Source organism: Mauremys mutica, chromosome 2 (genome assembly GCF_020497125.1).
Source record: "Mauremys mutica isolate MM-2020 ecotype Southern chromosome 2, ASM2049712v1, whole genome shotgun sequence".
Taxonomy (NCBI): domain Eukaryota; kingdom Metazoa; phylum Chordata; order Testudines; family Geoemydidae; genus Mauremys; species Mauremys mutica.
Genome location: NC_059073.1, coordinates 132168866 through 132187891, shown reverse-complemented (window position 1 = coordinate 132187891; position 19026 = coordinate 132168866). Strand labels below are relative to the sequence as shown.

The window sequence follows — 19026 nt, the reverse complement described above, 5'->3', positions numbered from 1 at the left end:
ATGAGCGGGTGGGCTGGCTGAAAGCTGGGGAGTAAGGAGGCAAGCAGGGGTATATGTGTGAGGAGGCAAGCAGTGAAGTGAGCAGTGGGCAGGGAGGTGAGGACAGGGGTGGCTCTAGACATGTTTCCGCCCCAAGCATGGCGGCTTGCCGCGGGGGGCACTCTGCTGGTCGCCAGTCCCGCGGCTCCGGTGGACCTCCCGCAGGCGTGCCTGCGGAGGGTCCGCTTGGTCCTGCGGCTCCATCGAAGGTACGCCTGCGAGAGGTCCACCGGAGCCACCTGCCGCCCTCCCGGGGATCGGCAGAGTGCCCCCCGTGGCATGCCTCCCCAAGCACGCACTTGGCGTGCTGGGGCCTGGAGCCGCCCCTGGGTGAGGAAGCGAGCAGTGAGGCAAGCAGCAGGTGGGGAGGTGAAAAGGTGAGAGGCGAGTGGGCGAGGCAGGGCCGCCTAGAGGATTCAGGGGGCCTGGAGCAAAGCGGGGGAGCTGTGGCGCTTGTACTCACCCGGTGGCGGTACGGGTCTTCGGCAGCATTTTGGCAGTTGGGGGCCCTTTAGTCGCTCTGCATCTTCGGCAGCACTGAAGGGCCCCCCGCCACCGAAATGCCGGCCGAAGATCCGGACCGCCGCTGGGCCAGGGCCCCTGCAGGGCCCGGGGACTGGGGCAAATTGCCCCACTTGCCCCGCCCCGGGCGGCCCTCGGGGGAGGTGAGGAGGCGAGCAGCAGGGAGGATGGGGGAGTTGAGGAGGCAAGTGACGAGCCAGCAGCAGGGTGATGAGATGGGGTCTGGCTGCAAGCGGGGGAGTGACAAGGTGGACGGAGGGGTGTCTGTGGCAGGGCAGTGAGGAGGTGAGCGGTGGGTGGGGGAGTGAGGAGGGACACAGGAGCCAGGCGAGGGCTGAGGAGGTGAGTAGTGGGCACATAGGCAGCAGGTAAAGCCCCCCTTTGGAGAGGCTAGCCCCCAACTCCACCCCTTCTGCCTGCGTTCCCCTCCTGGCAGCTGGAGCCCCCCTGCGCCTGGAGGCGGAGCCACAAGCCCCCCACCCGGAGAAGCCGCCAGCGGCTCCCCTGTGGCCGGAGCCCAGGGCTGGCCGAAGCCCCATGACCCGCCCCCTGCACACCTGTCCAGAGGAGACTTGAGCTGGCCAAAACCCGGAGTGCCCCTCCCCTCATCCGGAGGAGCTCCGGGCCAGCCAAAGCCTCGAGCCTCCCCGCCCCCGCCCCGCACAGAGAAGCCCTGGGCCAGGCACATCTGTGTGTCCCCTCCCCAGACCCAAGCCACCCAGATATGTTTTTCATTATTATTTGGACTTCTATTATGTCAAAGCGTTTTTAAATTTACTTCACAATTGTTATACAGACAACCACTTTTACCAAAAAAGCAAAAGAAACAATAATAAAAAAGACAAGAACGTGCAAAGTACCTTATTTGTGTTTCTATTCTGTTAGGGCCAATAAAGAATAGAGATAACTGTGCATGATTTTTATTATTGTCTGCAAAAAAACCCTCAAACCTTACATAAATAAATTACAATGATTTGGATGTATATATGTGCATATTACTTTATTAACTTTAGGCAAAATAAATAATTTTAGGAAAAAGTGTCAGTGCGGCTACCCGCAAGAGTTGGTGGCAAAAATTTGTTGCGAGAAACCCTGACTAGTCTGACTCCCTGCGTAACATTAGACCTGGACTTCCCTGAATTAATTCTTGCTTCAAGTCCAATAGTTGTGGTTGAACTCAAGAATATTTGTTATACAAACAACCAATAGTGATGTAAAGATTTCCAGCGAAGGCAAATCCTTCACTGCAACTGTTGGTAAATAAATACTACACCCATCTTACAGCACCCCTGCTACCATGCTGAGATACTGGTTCATTAGTGACTCCAAAAGAAGTGTGCTTCCCATTGAACCATCTGTTCATCAGAAAATAAAATAGCTTTACTGCTTAGCTATAATCATGGAAACTCCTGTGATGTGCCTTTGCTTACTCTTTCTACAGCTTTCTTACCAGAGGTGTCAAAGTAGAGAGGACTCTAATTGCCTCCCTGTGCTACCACTCCCTACTTCAGTGCCTCAGCTGAACCTAGCTGATGGATCACCACTTTTTGAGGATGATGAGGGATCATACTGGTTTTAATACATACTTGCACCTAAGTTTCCCTAGGCTGCGTCCTGGAGAACTGGAGTACTTGTGGCACCTTAGAGACTAACAAATTTATTTGAGCATAAGCTTTCGTGGCATAAAAACATTGGCATACTGTGGGGCCATGTGGGTACCCATAGCAGTGCCGCTGATTTGAAGATACACATTGTCCCCAAATGTAAAATAGTTATGGGTGAGTTATGGTCAGGGACGGATCTAGCAATTGCGCCCCCCCAAGCAGGGCGGCACGCTGCGGGGGGTGCTCTGGCGGTCGCTAGTCCTGCGGCTCCGGTGGACCTCCTGCAGACGTGCCTGCGGAGGGTCTGCTGGTCCCGCGGCTCCGGTGGAACATCCGCAGGCATGCCTGCGGGAGGTCCACCTGAGCCGCGGGACCAGCGGAACCTCCGCAGGCATGCCTGCGGCAGGTCCACTGGAGCCGCCGGACGACCGGACCCTCCGCAGGCACGCCTGCAGGAGGTCCACCGGAGCCGCCTGCCGCCCTTCTAGCGGCATGCCACCCTTGGCGCGCTGGGGTGTAGAGCCGGCCCTAGTTATGGTTAATTACAGACCTAAAAGTCGCAATATTACAACAAAAAAACTTCAAAAACAGACTTCAAGGAGAGACTGCTGAATTGGAATTAATTTACAAATTGGATACCATCAAACTAGGCTTGAATAAAGACTGGGAGTGAATGGGCCATTACACAAAGTAAAACTATTTCCCCATGCTTATCTCCGCCCCCCCCCCCCCAGTTCCTTACATCTCCTTGTCAATTGCTGGAAATGGGCCATTTTCATTACCACTACAAACAGTTCTTTTTCTCTCCTGCTGATAATAGCTCACCTTAACTGATCACGCTCCTTAGAGTGTGTATGGTAACACCCATTGTTTCATGTTCTCTGTGTATATATATATCTTGCTACTGTATTTTCCACTACATGCATCCGATGAAGTGGGGCTATAGCCCACGAAAGCTCATGCTGAAATAAATTTGTTAGTCTCTAAGGTGCCACAAGTATTCCTGTTCTTTTTGCGGATACAGACTAACACGGCTGCTACTCTGAAACCTGTCATGGAGAACTGTTTATCTAATAAAAGCCAGGATCCCTCTATCTGATTAATGAATATGCAGAGGCAAGACTCAGTCCTCTACTGTGTTATTTTATCAGTTAAATTACACATTAATGACTGCAGCATCAGGGTCAATGTTTGTGACTCTTTAAAATATTTATAAAATCACAATTGCGGGATGTGAGGGATCCAATTATCTGATAATGCTTTCATCCTTGTGCCCTCACTGGACCCTCAGGTCTCCTGGGCCATCATTTAGGTTTTAAGGCTGGAGTCTCTTGCTCTATGGCCAATAACCAGGATATTATCTACCATACTAAAGCAGACTGGGGGTATTGTTTTCTCTCAGAGGTGTCAGATAATATCCCCTGAATAAATCAAGTATAATAGCCACTTTGGAAGAAAACATAACAAATAAGAGATGTTTAACATTAAGATGTTAGTCAGGGTCTTACATAAGGTCCAGGAAAGCTAGCAAACATACTAGGTTATAGTGCAAGGTATAGCTCCCTTTTTATGGCATGGTAAAAACTGCCTGTGTAGAGGAGTCACCATGTCATGTGGTTTAGTTCCATATTATCAACAGCTATGATTTCCTGTGGGGAATGATATGTCCAACATGCACATTGTACTTTTATTAACATACATATTTTCTTCATAACGTCACTTCCCTGAGACATTTCCAGCTTCTGACTCTCGCCCTTGTTTACTCAAGGGCATCAGACAACCTGTATTTAAATTTCAGAACCCAGAAATGAAACATGTCCTAGTTTTATATTTACTAATTTTCCCCAAAGTCTTCATCTTCAATGCTTTTCTCATATCCCTTGATTTTTGTTTTGTTATAATACCAGTCTGAGCCATAGGAAGACTCATTCCATGAAGGTTTCAGAGTAGTAGCTGTGTTAGTCTGTATCCACAAAAAGAATAGGAGTACTAGTGGAGTATTACAGCCCACGAAAGCTTATGCTACAATACATTTGTTAGTCTCTAAGGTGCCACAAGTACTCCTATTCTCATTCCATTAAGAGTTCTTCTGCCTGTTCTTGAGAACACCATTTGTTGTATGCGTTGTTTTGCAGAGGTGAGCAAGGAGCCTCCATTTAATTTTGGATGAAATTTCCTGACACTTTGAGAGTTAGTTTAGTTTCTTTGATTTTTCTCTTATCCGGAGTTCACCTGCCTGAAGTTCAACTATACATATACACAGGTAAATGTGCAAGACTTATTTGTGAATTTGTTTCTGAAATTACCAAGTGTAATCCACCCTGCCCCCAGGATGTACCTTTCCCCAGCTCCTTGTGCCTCCCCCACCCCTGGATTTCTGCCTAGGGCGACCAGATATCCTGATTTTTTATAGGGACAGTCCTGATATTTGGGGCTTTTTCTTATATAGATACCAACAGGACCCCTGTCCCGATTTTTCACACTTGCTGTCTGGTCACCCTATTTCTGCCCCTAGGGGTCCTCTGCCCCAGCTCCTTGTGCCTCTCCGCGATCCCTGCCCAGGGTGTCCCCACCCCAACGCCTTGTGCCTGGCCCCCCATGGATCCCTGCCCCTGGGATGTCCCCCCCCCAGCTCCTTGTGCCTGCCCCCTCGTGGATCCCTGCCCCTGGGCAAGGGGGCTGAGAGCCATTGAACCCAACTGTAAACCCTGTGTGTGATGGAAACCGCTTCCAGCCCCGGGGGCAGCAGCCCCCCCAGTTCTAGCCCCTGTGCCCCTGGGGTGTCTCTGCCCCAGGTCCTTGTGCCCCCGCCCCCAGCGTGTCCCTAGGTCCTTGTGCCGGGCGGCCCGGACTCCTGCCCTGGGGTGCCCCCGCCCCAGCTCCACCCCCGGCCGGCGGGAGGAGGCGGCCCGCGCCAGGGCCGGGGCTGACGCTGGGCTCAGGAGGCCGCGGCGCGCAGGCTCCATAGGACGCCGAGCGGCCGCTGCCCCAGGCCAGCAGCCGCCCGAGCTGGAGCCGGGGATGGGGACGGGGATGGCCTGGGCCCGGGCCGCGGGGAGCTGCCTCTTCCTCCTGCTCCTCGCGGGGCCGGGCCTGCCGGCGGAACGGCCAGGTGAGTGCGGCGCCGGGGGGCTGCGGGGAAGGACCCGCGGTGGGGCTGGCAGGGGCCCCTGGAAGCGCCCCCCGGGCTCCCCGCACACAGGAGTCCCGAACCCGGGGGGTCCCAGCCCGTGTGAAGGGCAGTGCTGGGGGACAGCAGCCCCCCCCCTTCCCCAGGGCTCCCAGCACAGAGAGGTCCTGGATCCAGGGGGTGCCAGCACAGGGAAGGGCAGTGCTCTGTACAGGACCCCACAGAGCTCATGAGGCTGTGAGCACATGGTCCCCAAAAACCTTGTGTAAGGGGCAGCGCCCTGTGACAGCCGTCTGCCCCTACCTCTTCTTCCCAGGGATTAGAGCACATCATAGAGGTCCTGGATTCGGGGAGTGCCCTACAGCCTTTGGCATGGGGTGCACGCTGGGCAGCAGGGCCCCAAGCCCAGAGAGCTCTCAGAATAAATGTGGGGACCCCAGGAGCTTGGACAGAGAGGAGGCCTTTGGGATGTACCTAACAAAAAGATCTAGCAGTGATTCATGATTACAAATTTGCATTTGGTTATCTGCTTTGAAAATGGCCCTTGTTGTTGAACTGAATTTGAATGAGTTATCAAAATCTCATTTATGTAAGGCATGTACTCAGTTAAGTTTTCAAACCAGGGAAACTGGTTTATTTAAAGGCAGATATGGAAAAGATCCTTCACGTCTCTGTTTTTGCCTATGGAAACCTGGAGTGTTGGAAGATCAGCCTCGGGGTTCTCAAACTTCATTGCACCACGGCCCCCTTCTGACAACCAAAATTAGTTTGTGACTCCAGAGGGAAGCCTAAGCCTGCCCGAGCCCCGCTGCCCCGGGCGCAGGGGTCAAAGCCAAAGCTCCGCCACCCTGGGTGGGTGTGGATGGACGGGGAGTGGGGGGAGCCAAAGCCCAAGGGCTTCAGCCCCGGGCGGGGGGCTTGCAACCTGAGCCCTGTGACCCTTGGGCTTCAGCTTTAACCTCGGGCCCCAGCAAGTCTAATGCCAGCCCTGGTGACCCCATTAAAACAGGGTCGCAACCTACAGTTTGAGAACTGCGGATCTACCTCATTATCTTCTGGATTGTAGAGTTTTCTGACTTTTGAGTATGATGAGTTTTACCTCTTCTGTCTGAAAATGAATCTTTATCACCATCTCAAAAGATAATGTTTTTAGTATTTTAGTCCCTGTTAGTAATTAAATAGGTGGCAATTTTTTGCCCTTTTAGCATTGTGCTGAAGAAGAGAGTTTTTATTGAGTTCTGATTGATATTTTAGTAGTATGACATGATGTCACCTTTTAGTTTGCATTTTTTTTTTGTATTTGCAAAAGACATAATGTCATATGTGGTCTAATAAAACTGAACTGAATTGATACAGTCAAACCTCCCACCCGGGAGGTGCTTTTGGCATGCAGACTTCAGGCAAACGGGAGACCCCAGTGACAGGAGTTCCCCTCTTCAGGGAAACCCTGGTATCCAGACCTCTAAATCCTCAGCTAGGGGAGCACTCTTTATCAGAATGCCACAGAGGCACTCCTCTATCTCTGGCTAGGGGAGCATTTTGTAAAGCAAGCCCCCCACTCCTTCATGTAGACACCTAAAACTTTGGTCAAGGGAGAGCTTTCTGTGATAGAAGCACCCCTACCATGGGGACTCCTGGGTCACAGCTGCCCAAAAACCCTGGGCAAGGGGGGCACTTTGTACAGGAATGTCCTACCCACTCCCTGCATATGCATCCCTGAATGCCTCTCATAAGGGGATATGCACAATGCAGCAACCCCCAAATCCAGGAGGCTCCTCACATAGGGATCCCCAAAACCTGAGGCAAAGGAGAGTGCTCTGAATAGACTCCCTGAAACCATGGGGCGCCCAGACTGCCAATCCCCAAACCCTCTGGGAGGGAAAGTGCCTAATTGGGGATGTCTGTCTAGACTCAGGATGTGTGATGTGAACACCTTGTATTCACTTCTGACCCTCAGAAACCCCAGTGTGTGGTAAAGAGGATCTTCTGATTCATGAAGGGCATTCTGTATGTAGATCCCCTCACCCTCCAACTAAACATGGGCGATGCTGTGTGTTTTGTACAGACTTCCATGAAACTGTAGAGGTGAGGGCACCCTGTGTACTCACCCCTGCAACCGCCATCACAAACCCAGAAGGTGTCATACGTACTCTTTACTACAACTGGATTATAGGGCATTCTGTGTATCAACCCGCATCACAAACTTGGGGGGTGTTGTCTACACAGACCCCCAAGAATGGGATGTGGTGGTAATCTTTATGGACAGCCCCCTATCTCCTGCCAGCTAGGGGACCCTATATATAGAACCACCTAAAAAAGCACAAAGTGTAACACTCTGAAACCTAGAAAAGTACCATGTGCATAAATCCTCTCCAAAAATGGGGTGGTTGAGGAGCTGTCTTATACAGACTGCTAATGCCTCACCCCAAAATATTTGAGGATAGGGAGGGGTTCCCTCGGTGCTTATATCTCAAAAACACAGGAGTAGGGGTGGCTATGCAACTTTCCCGTGTGCATCTAAACTCTCCTGTCCCCGGATAGGGAATTGATCTTCTGTTCTCTGACATCCCTTGTTTAGTGTGCTCCTATAATGCTGATTCTCCTGTTGTGCACATGCTATAGGCTGAAATGTCTGAAGTCTGTCATCTATTGTCTCCCTGTAGTGGAAGGGCATTACCCTGCCCTACCCTTTCTCTTGGATTCCTTTGTTTATCGTAAATGAGGAGCTTCTTAGCTAGAGTTTCCTGGCATATTTATTGATTGGTGTTATCTGAAGCTATGACATTGATGCTCTGTGCTGAGAAACCACATTTTAATTAATTATTTGCATTACCATAGCGTCTAGGGGCCCTAGACATGGACTAGGATCCCATTGTATTAGATCCTGTAGAAACAGGATAAAAAGATGGTCCCTACCCAAGTATAGATCCTTATACAATTTAAGTATAAGACAATAGACAGTAGATGGATACAGACAGATGGAGGAGTACAGGAAACAGTAAGACAGTATTGAGCATGGGATAGACTGTGGTCTCAGCACACTGTTAACCTAATTGTTATCAAGTTTTTGTAGGCATCACAGCAAAGGAATTTCCAGGAGGATAATGAGTTAGTTTTGCAGACATTTATGGAGACCTTGTTCAAGCATGAGGGGCAGCATGGAAAAAAGCACACAGGTGATTGTGTGAAAATTTAACAAGTGGGTGATGGAGGCTGGCATTGTGGAACGATAGAAGATGGGAATCGACATCTAGTGGCGAATGAGAGATGATAGGTAGGATGTGGTTAGGCCACAAAGGGCCTTGAAAGTGAAGACACAAGCTGCTGGTGTTTAATGTGATTGCGGGGGTGAAGCAAGCACTGCAGAGTGATGCAAAAAGAAGGGTGACAGTCAAAGCAATGGGCTAGGAGAATGATTTTTGCAGCAGCATTCTGAATGGATGTGAACAGGGCAAGATTGCATTTGTCAAGGCCAGAGAGAAGGATGTTGCAGTAATCAAGACATGAGCTGATGCGAGTTATATGGGTAGATAAGAAAGGCCATTTCTTAGAGATGTTATGCAGAAAGAACTGGTCAGATTCATAGCCTGGAGGACCTAGAGAGAAGTCCAAGTCAAAGATGATGCCCAAATGATGGGCCTTAGGGTACGTCTTCACTACCCACCGGATCGGCGGGTAGCAATCGATTTCTCGGAGTTTGATATATCGCGTCTCATCTAGACGTGATATATCGAACCCCGAACGCACTCCCGTCGACTCCGGAACTCCACCGGAGCGAGTGGAGGTAGCGGAGTCGACGGGGGAGCCGCGGACGTCGATCCCGCGCCGTGAGGACGGGTAAGTAATTCGAGCTAAGGTATTTCGACTTCAGCTATGCTATTCACATAGCTGAAGTTGCGTACCTTAGATCGACCCTCCCCCCCAGTGTAGACCAGGCCTTAGTGACAGAGTGGTGCTGTCCAGTTATCAAGAAAGGAGGTAGTAGGGAGGGCTTGTGGGGAAGATTAGGAGCTCTGTTTTAGCCATATTGAGCTTGAGCTGACAGCTACACAACCATGAGGAGATGTTAAAGAGAGAGGCCAAGATTTTTAGTTTGGGCAGGAGATGAGTTTGGAGTGTAGCAGTATATCTGTGAGTCACATGATTGTGTTGCTGTTATCTTTCCCCTTCCGTCTCATTCCTCCTGTGTCTGTTTCTTTCACTTGCTATGTCTTCAGTGTAGGTTGTAAGCTTTTTGGGGTAGACTGAATCCTAGTGCAGAAGACTGACTAAGAGTTGGTTTGGTGTACCCTCAGAATAGCAACAGCATGTCAGAGGTGGGCAGGACCCCCATCTAGGTGAGTGAGATAGGGAGATGGCTTAGCGGCAAAAAGAAGAGACAGTTCACACTTAAAGCCCTAAAAGTGCAGGTGTTCTTTCAGGATACAGCTGGGGGAAGGTCGAAGGGGACAACACTAAAGGATGTAAGGAGGAGAGGGGTTTGGACCTGTAGGCTAAAGTGAAGAGGGAGACTTTAATGGTAGAGATCAGGGCTTAAATTCAGCTGGAGCTGTCCAGAGTGGAGCTCCAGTAAATATTTGCAACCCCCCTGGAGTTTTTATAGCATGTTGCAGAGCATGGGGGGCTCCAGGAAATAATCTATAAGAATTTAAGCTCTAGTAGAGATGCAGAGGTAATGGCTCAGAAGTGGAGAGTTTTGAACAGACTGAGCAGCACCAGTAAAAGAGCAACCAGGAACAGTCTTAAATGATGTGTCTTTTGAATATTTGTTTCTAATGTTAGAATGGTCAGTTCTTCTTGTGAGGGCTAACAACTCAGTTCCTGCCTGTAGTTGTGGAAAATACTGTCCACCACAGAAGTGTTTCTATCAAATGTTTGTGTGACTACTAATTATCTTCTAAGAGTTCAGTTCAACTAGTCATCATCTACGTGTCAACAGAGGAAGATAATAGCTTTCCTGTGGCTCAGACCTCATTATAAATAAGAGGGGAGAAACACTGAAGACTTCAGGGGAAATTGAAAGCCAGGAACTACTTATTTTATTATATCAGGTCACCATGAATGGTTTCTTCCACCTATAATGTGATTATTTTGAACACACCCGAATAAATAGAGGGAAGTTGGAGCGTCACTGATGATAAGTCACTGAGGAAGCCATTATCACAAAAAGATGTACATTAGTAAATGCCATCAATTATGTATGTTGGGCATTATTTTCCCTACCTGTACCCCTAGAAAGATCAAGTATTAGTCTAATATAGTAGTAAAATGTTCTAACATTGCGTGCGAGAGGAGCTATACCTTGTGCTTACTAGAGTTTCTGACTTTCAGGGTTTAGTTTTTTCCCTGATATTTAGAGTCTTATACCAATTATGACTTTCTAACTACATATTTTATCAATTTAAAAAGTTATTTTCAAAGCACATCTCAACATTTATGCTCTGAATTTTCCTGGCAGTTGCAGTCTTCAGTTATGAGAATTCTCTTGTTTAACACATGAAAATTGCTCAGCTGCCTTAGAGAGCTCCCTCCGTCTCAGCAACACAGATGGGGACAGAACTCAGCAGAAAAGTCAGGGGATAGGAGGTTGTTTTCCCCTGTAGTGAAATAAAAGGAGGAAGAATAAACTGAGAACCAATTTTCACTATTTTTATCAGTGCTTATTTAAAAAAAAAAACTTTTGAAAATTTACTTTATGGTAGCTTGACACTGGAGAAACGTAACTGCTGGCTTTACCTGAGCTTTATGGGACCTTGAGTTATGTGGTTAACATTAAATTGGATTCAGAGGTGGCTTGGAAGCCAGTGAAGATGGCAAAGAATCACACTTCCTGTACAAGAGAGTAGTCGTCTGGTGCTTTCTGGACATTAGCGCAGAAATTAAGAAAGGCCAGAAGCAGGCATGATAACAGTCTAGACCAGGGGTGGGCAAACTTTTTGGGGCGAGGGCCATATCTGGGTGAGGAAATTGTATGCAGGGCCGGGGCAGGGCGGGTGGAGTGCGGGATGTGGAGGAAGGGGCTCAGGACAAGGGATTGGGGCAGAGAAGGGGTGCAGAGTGTAAGAGGGGGAAGGGGGTTGGGGTACAGGAGGGGTACGGAGTGCAGGATGGGGCTCAGGGCAGGGAGTTGGGGTGCACGGGGTGCAGGGTGCAGCAGGGAGCTCAGGGCAGGTGATTGGAATGCACAGGAGTGCAGAAAGGGGCTCAGGGCAGGGAGTTGGGTGTAGGAGGGGTGCGAGGTACAGGCAGAGGGCTTAGGGCAGGAAGTTGGGGGGCGGGGGGCAGGAGGGGTTTGAGCTCCAGCCCAGTGCCGCTTACCTAAAGTGGCTCCGGGGTGGCAGTGGCGCACACCAGGGCCAGGGCAGGCTCCCTGCATGCCTGCCCTGTCCCCACGCCACTCCAGGAAGTGCTGCGGCCCCTGGGTGGGGGGGGGCAGAGGGCTCTGCGTGCGCACATGGAGCCCTTTGCCTCCCGGCCCGGGGGCTGCTTCTGAGAGAGCGCCGGGCCCACAGCACCACCAGGGGTAATCCCGCGGGCCGGATCCGGCCCGCGGGCCATAGTTTGCCCATCCCTGGTCTAGACCAGTGTTTCCCAAACTTGGGATGCCGCTTGTATAGGGAAAGCCCTTGGCAGACCGGGCCGGGCCGGTTTGTTTACCTGCCACGTCTGCAGGTCCGGCTGATCGCGGCTCCTACTGGCTACTGGTTCACTGCTCCAGGCCAATGGGAGCTGCTGGAAGTGGCGGCCAGTACGTCCCTCAGCCTGCGCCACTTCCAGCAGCCCCCATTGGCCTGGAGCGGTGAACCGCGGCCAGTGGGAGCCGCGATCGACCGGACCTGTGGACGCAGCAGGTAAACAAACTGGCCCGGCCCTCCAGGGGCTTTCCCTACACAAGCGACGTCCCAAGTTTGGGAAACACTAGTCTAGACTGTTACCAATTAAGGCATGGATCAGGATTTCAGCAGGAGTGAGGTAAAGATGGACTCTAGCCTTATTTCTGAAGGAGGAAAACATGAGTGGACCAGGGAAAATGCTGCAAGAAATAAGAAAGTTTAGGGTCAGAGAAGACTCCCAAGATTTCTGGTCTAGGATAAAAAAATTAAAGTTTGAGGGCAGGGGACAGTGAGGAATCTCTTTCTGGCACAGGGAGAATCTGACTTGTTTCTTAAGTGCTTTGAAGATAGAGCAGCACTACGTAAGTGCTAGGCACAGTCTAGCCTATGAAGTGTGAGCTTCGGGGATCAGTATGCCTGCAAGAAGCTGGTGACTTTAAATGAAACGGGCAGATCTTTGGAGGTAAGCTTGTTCCGCACATACCACAGTCCTGCATGCTACATGCATTTCTGTAGCCTGATCGCACATTTGCTGAAGACCAGTAGACACATAGGCTCCTCGACAACCCTGGTTAAACTCTCAGCATTCTGGGTCTGTATCCTAGATTGTGTACAGCTCTCCCACACAGCTTGGCATTTGCATTAAGGAGGATCTGGTTTGTATTAATCTCTAAATAATACATAAAAGTGAGCCCAAGCAGTATTTTCAAAACAAAGCTGAAACATCTTCATTTCCCCAAAGCCATAAAAGATGAAAACTTGCTTCTGCCGTGAAGTAAACTCTTTGTATTCTAATCCCATAGAAGGCCTCAAATGCAGTAAAATTCTAAGGTCTCGCCCCTTCCCCTCCGCCCCCAATGCTTTAATGTTGTTCATGGAACAGCTTATTGTGCATGAGCATAAAATGAATTTTGCAGTTCACCTTTTCTGTTACTCAATGGAATTATTTAATTATATTTCTAAGTACTTAATGCATCCAGATACTACAGTAATAGGTATCTTTTTATAAATGTGTTTTTAAGAATCATGAGTTGGTTAGAACTCATTATTATTGCTAATTGTGATGTTTTCTGAGTTGCTAGGTTTAACTTATTGTGTATCTGAGTCATTCAAGTTTATGGTAAATGAGCCAGTTCCTGGGTTGGCGGTACTCCCTCAGCAAGTTCAATGCACACGTGAACAACACTGTTTTTTTTTTACATGTGCTTCCATGTGAAAGTTTTTTCTCCCAGAAGGCTCAGTATTATGAATTGGAAATTCAATAGAATACTTTGAAGTGGGGAAAACCAGTTGCTGCAGTATTAGTGGAGGTCTTCTGTGTAGTAAAGTTCATAATAACCATGAGAAGAAGCAAGCAAAATCAGCTGGTGTCAAAGTCTAGTCTCTTCTCTCCCTTTAAGAGGTGGTGATATACACACCCAGAGTAAAATAAATAAATCCATGCAGCAAGAGCCAAAAGATTCCAGGAAAAGGGGAGCCCTGTGCATGAGTCATGCTGTACAGTTATTGCTGGTCCTTCCAGTGGACTGCTGGATCCAGGGATGCTGCCAGGAGTAGGGTCTTCTCTCCGTGACAGAATCTCTGCATCCATTGATCTCTTTGTTTAGAGAGGTGGGGCGAGTTTTTTACCTGCCTTTATTGCTCTGACTTGGCTACCAGCAGTCTGAACTAATGCATTGGATCACACAGTCGGTGTGACCTGTGCTAGGAAAATGATCTGATATTAACTACTAGTTTGTTGCCCACCATAGCAAAGCTTCAGTTGACTTTTTGTTCACACCAGGGTCTTTAACACCACTTGAAGGGATCTGGGGAGGAGTTGGGAGTCACTGGCAATGTATCACAGTCAGGGCATATCTCTCTAATGTAGACACAGACTATATGATGTGGTGTTGTAGTTCTGATTGCAATTAAACCATGGAAAGATCTGTAAATGTGTCCAGGTTGTAAAGGCTCGGGTGGGAGAAGCCATATGATACTAGTTATCATCTGCAGATCCTCTTGCGTGAGCAGAAAGGGTCCTAACTGCTTAAAATGCTGCCTTAAAACTGTACAGGGCTTACGTGATTGTGTGCTGTATTTTAATGGTTCTCAAACGCGCACACACAGTGGACCACTTGCAAAGTTCCTCTTGTGACTCACCTTTCCCTCCCACTTCCGATTCCACACCTTCCACTTGGCAACTGGAGCCTGGTTAATTGAAAAAGTCATTAGGATAATATTAACGAGATGAAATAATTGCAATGGGTGCAGCTGCTCTTCTGCTTGGGAATATGGTCACAACTGAAATTATACTTAAGAAAGAATGACCAAAACAGGTGGTTAGGTTTGATGAGGAGTGTGGTATAAATGACTAGACCAGGGGTGGGAAAACTTTTTGGCCCGAGGGCCACATCTGGGTGGGGAAATTGTATGCAAGGTCATGAATGTAGGGCTGGGGCAGTGGGTTGGGGTGCGGGAGGGAGTGCAGGGTGTGGGAGGGGGTGTGGTGTGCAGGAAGGAACTCAGGGCAAGGGGTTGGGGTACAGGAGGGGGTTCAGGGCGGGGTGCAGCAGGGAGCTCAGGGCAGGGGGTTGAGAGCTCAGGGTAGGGGGTTGGGGTGCAGAAGGGGGTGTGGCGTGTGGGAGGGGGCTCAGGGCAGGGGGTTGGAGTGCAGGAAGGGTGCAGCAGTGTAGCCTATAGGACTAACCTGCTTGCTTGTGTGTGTGTGTGTGTATGTGTATGTGTATATATATATATAATATACACACTTTTCTTATAGTTTAAGTATTTGGTTTATTGTAATAGGTTTATAATTTATATTAAAGTAAGTTTGACTTTAATGCAAGAGACCTACAGGCCATATCCTGCATGTTAAGCTAAGACAAAGTTAGCACATCTGTATTAAGACTTTTACCCAGAAAAGTAAAGTTGACCTATATCTTGTTACCTAAATAGATGAGTACCCACGCCTATGTCTATGACCTTTTATCTAGACCAATAGACAATGGAGAATGGCATAGGGAGTCTTTCAGTGTTGTACCCACAGACTTAACAAGTACACCACAAGAGACTGATGTGCGTACATACCTGTCATCAATACACACATATATATTAGTCTATAGGGTAAGTGTACCCTAACATTTCTGTGGGTGAGGAATGAAATTTGGCATAAGAGGAAGGATTTCCGGCATTTGCCCTATAAAAGAAGTGACCCACCTCAATAGAGTACTCCATTTCTCACTTACTTACTTCCTCCACTCTATTGTGAAATCTGCCATATTTAATGGAGTCTTAACGTTTTATCCTGAAGGAGTCCCAAAATGTTCCACAAAGTATATGGGGTTCCCTTCACTCACCACTCAAATGCAGCCACCCCCTGGTGTTGGATATGGAATGGTTTAAGAGTGGACAGTAATGATATACAGAAATCTGGGACAGGATGTGAAGAAGAATCTCTCTGCAATTGAAAATGGAAGTGCTAGAAGTGGCAAGTGTGGAGTCGTCACTTGTGAGAGTGTAGATTGTGGTGGCTTATCCCAGGGAAGGAAGAGGCCCTTCCCTCTGTTATCTTCTGACTGAGGATGTGACTGTCGGATGCTCTTTACCCTCTCTAGACTTTATGAACAAGGGCTATTGTGAGCTGGGGTTATAGCCTTCTGGCATATCCTCCAATCAGTAAATCAGAGTAACTAAAGAATGTTTTACTGCACTACACCTTCCTTTTTTCCAAGAAGTGTTGTAGCTCTGTGAGTGACTACACTTTGCTAGTGTGATTTGAAACTCTCTGAGTGGATAGCAGGGTGTGGGAGACCAGAATTGAAAATACTCTAATTGCTTTTGCTTCCAGGCTGGGATATTGTTGGTGGAAAAGTGCCTGGGGCTCCAATCTCTATTTGTCACTGCAGCAGTGTCAATACAGAACCTGTCTGGTCCTTAAAACTAATTCTGGGCATAAGCCCAATTGTTGGTGAGGAAAATGATTAGCTTTTCAGGGCTATGAAGAGTCTTCCAGATGCTGTTTGCCACCTAAGATAGGAAAAGCTGGTCTTCTTTTGTGCAGGCTTGTTTTTCAGTACCTCTGTAGATCACTGTTAGTTTTAGTTTTGTAACTGTGCCCAAAGGTGTGCGAGGTGCCTTGCAGAAACAAAAAGAGAGAGCTTAAAGCCAATACATCTAGACATGAGCAAGCATGTAAAAATAGGAAAAGAGGAGGGGATGAGGAAGCGTAGCAGTATTTCCATAAAGGCTGCTGTATTATGATCATGTGGTGGCTCAGTTTAGATGTGTGCACGTTTGAAGACTTTATAAACCGATAAATATACTGCTGATTTATTGGGTCCCCTCTCATGAGCATTGGAGAAAAACTGAGTCTTAGGGTATGTCTACACTACGGGATTACTCCGAATTTACTGAATTCGATTTTGGGCAACTGATTGTATAAAGTCAAGTGCACGCGACCACACTAAGCACATTAATTCGGCAGTGTGCGTCCATGTACCAAGGCTAGCGTCGACTTCCGGAGCGTTGCGCTGTGGGTAGCTATCCCATAGTTCCTGCAGTCTCCCCTGCCCATTGGAATTCTGGGTTGAGATCCCAGTGCCTGATGGGGCAAAAAACATTGTCGTTGGTGGTTCTGGGTACAGCCTCACCCATCCCTCCGTGAAAGCAATGGCAGACAACCATTTCACACTTTTTTTCCTGGGTGAACTGTGCAGATGCCATACCATAGCATGGAGCCTGCTCAGCTCAAGACAGCAGTAATGAACATTGTAAACACCTCACACATTATTGTGCAGTTTATGCTGAACCAGAACCTGGAAAACCAGGCGGGGAGGAGGCTGCGACTGCAGCACAGTAATGAGAGTGATGAGGACATGGACATGGACACAGAATTCTCTCAAACTGTGGGCCCCGGCGCTTTGGAGATCATGCTGTTAATGAGGCAGGTTCTAGCCGTGGAACGTCAATTTTGGGCCTGGGAAACAAGCACAGACTGGTGGGACCGCATAGTGTTGCAGGTCTGGGACGATTCCCACTGGCTGCGAAACTTTCGCATGCGTAAGGGCACTTTCATGGAACTTTGTGACTTGCTTTCCCCTGCCATGAAGCGCCAGAATACTAAGATGAGAGCAGCCCTCACAGTTGAGAAGCGAGTGTGATAGCCCTGTGGAAGCTTGCAATGCCAGACAGCTACCGGTCAGTCGGGAATCAATTTGGAGTGGGCAAATCTACTGTGGGGGCTGCTGTGATGCAAGTAGCCAAAGCAATCACTAAGCTGCTGCTACGAAAGGTAGTGACTCTGGGAAATGTGCAGGTCATAGTGGATGGCTTTGCTGCAATGGGATTCCCTAACTGTGGTGGGGCGATAGATGGAACTCATATCCCTATCTTGGCACTGGAGCACCAGGGCAGCCAGTGCATAAACCGCAAGGGGTACTTTTCAATGGTGCTGCAAGCACTGGTGGATCACAAGGGACGTTTCACCAATATCAACGTGGGATGGCCGGGAAGGGTTGATGACGCTTGCATCTTCAGGAGCACTACTCTGTTTAAACAGCTGCAGCAAGGAATTTACTTCCTAGACCAGAAAATAACTGTTGGGGATGTAGAAATGCCTGTCGTTATCCTGGGGGACCCAGCATACCCCTTAATGCCATGACTCATGAAGCCATACACAGGCAGCCTGGACAGTAGTCAGGAGCTGTTCAACTACAGGCTGAGCAAGTGCAGAATGGTGGTAGAATGTGCATTTGGACGTTTAAAGGGTCGCTGGTGCACATTACTGACTCGCTCAGACCTCAGCCAAACCAATGTCCCCATTGTTATTGCTGCTTGCTGTGTGCTCCACAATCTCTGTGAGAGTAAGGGGGAGACCTTTATGGCGGGGTGGGAGGCTGAGGCAAATCGCCTGGCTGCTGATTACGCACAGCCAGACACCAGGGCAATTAGAAGAACACACCAGGAAGTGCTGCGTGTCAGAGAAGCTTTGAAAACCAGTTTCATGACTGGCCAGACTACGGTGTGAAAGTTCTGTTTGTTTCTCCTTGATGAAAACCCGCCCCCTTGATTGACTCATTCTCTGTAAGCAACCCACCTTCCCCCTTCGACCACAGCTTGCTTTCAAAGGAAATAAAGTCACTATTGTTTAAAAATCATGTATTCTTCATTAATTGATTATAAAAAGAGGGAGAGAACTGACAAAGTAGCCCGGGTGGGGTTTGGGAGGAGGATAGGAGGGAAGGAAAAGGCCACTTCAGAAGTTCAAAATAATGACAGCCTTTTGGTTGGGCTGTCCACTGGGGTGGAGTGGGCGGGTGCACGGAGCCTCCCCCCACGCGTTCTTAGACATCTGGGTGAGGAGGCTAAGGAACATAGTGAGGGGGGAAGGTGGTTATAAAGGGGCTGCAGCGGCACTCTGTGATCTTGCTGCCGTTCCTGAAGCTCCACCAGACGCCAGAGCTTGTCCGTTTGCTCCCGCAGCAGCCCCAGCGTTGCATCCTGCCTCCTCTGATCTTTCTGCCACCACCTCTCATCTCGAGCATCCCTCATGTCCTCACGTTGGTCCCTCCTGTCCTCACGTTCACTGGCATCTTTCCTGTACTTTGATATTGCATCCTTCCACTCATTCAGATGAGCTCTTTCATTGCAGGTCGGTTCCATGATTTCAGAGAACATTTCGTCTCGCGTCCTTTTTTTCCGCTTCCTTATCTGAGATAGCCTTTGGGACGGAGGAGGAAGGCTTGAAAAATTTGCAGCTGCGGGAGGGAGGGAAAAAAGGAAGAGAAGTATTTAAAAAGATACATTTTACAGAACAATGCTTATACTCTTTCATGGTGAACAACATTATTCATATTACATAGCACATGTGATTTCAGTACAAGGTCGCATTTTGCATCTTAATGAGTGCCTGCGGCTT

The 19026-nt window shown here is 48.8% G+C and overlaps 1 protein-coding gene across 1 annotated transcript in view; it reads left to right on the top strand.

The window, feature by feature from the left end:
* The first annotated feature begins 5141 nt into the window (after positions 1-5141).
* The window catches only part of ADAM9 (ADAM metallopeptidase domain 9), a 64070-nt gene continuing 50185 nt past the window's right edge, over positions 5142-19026 (top strand). Inside the window, exon 1 of the mRNA XM_045005915.1 lies at positions 5142-5277. Within this exon, the coding sequence (XP_044861850.1) occupies positions 5187-5277 (91 nt within the window). The 5' untranslated portion in view covers positions 5142-5186. The remainder of the gene's footprint in view (positions 5278-19026) is intronic.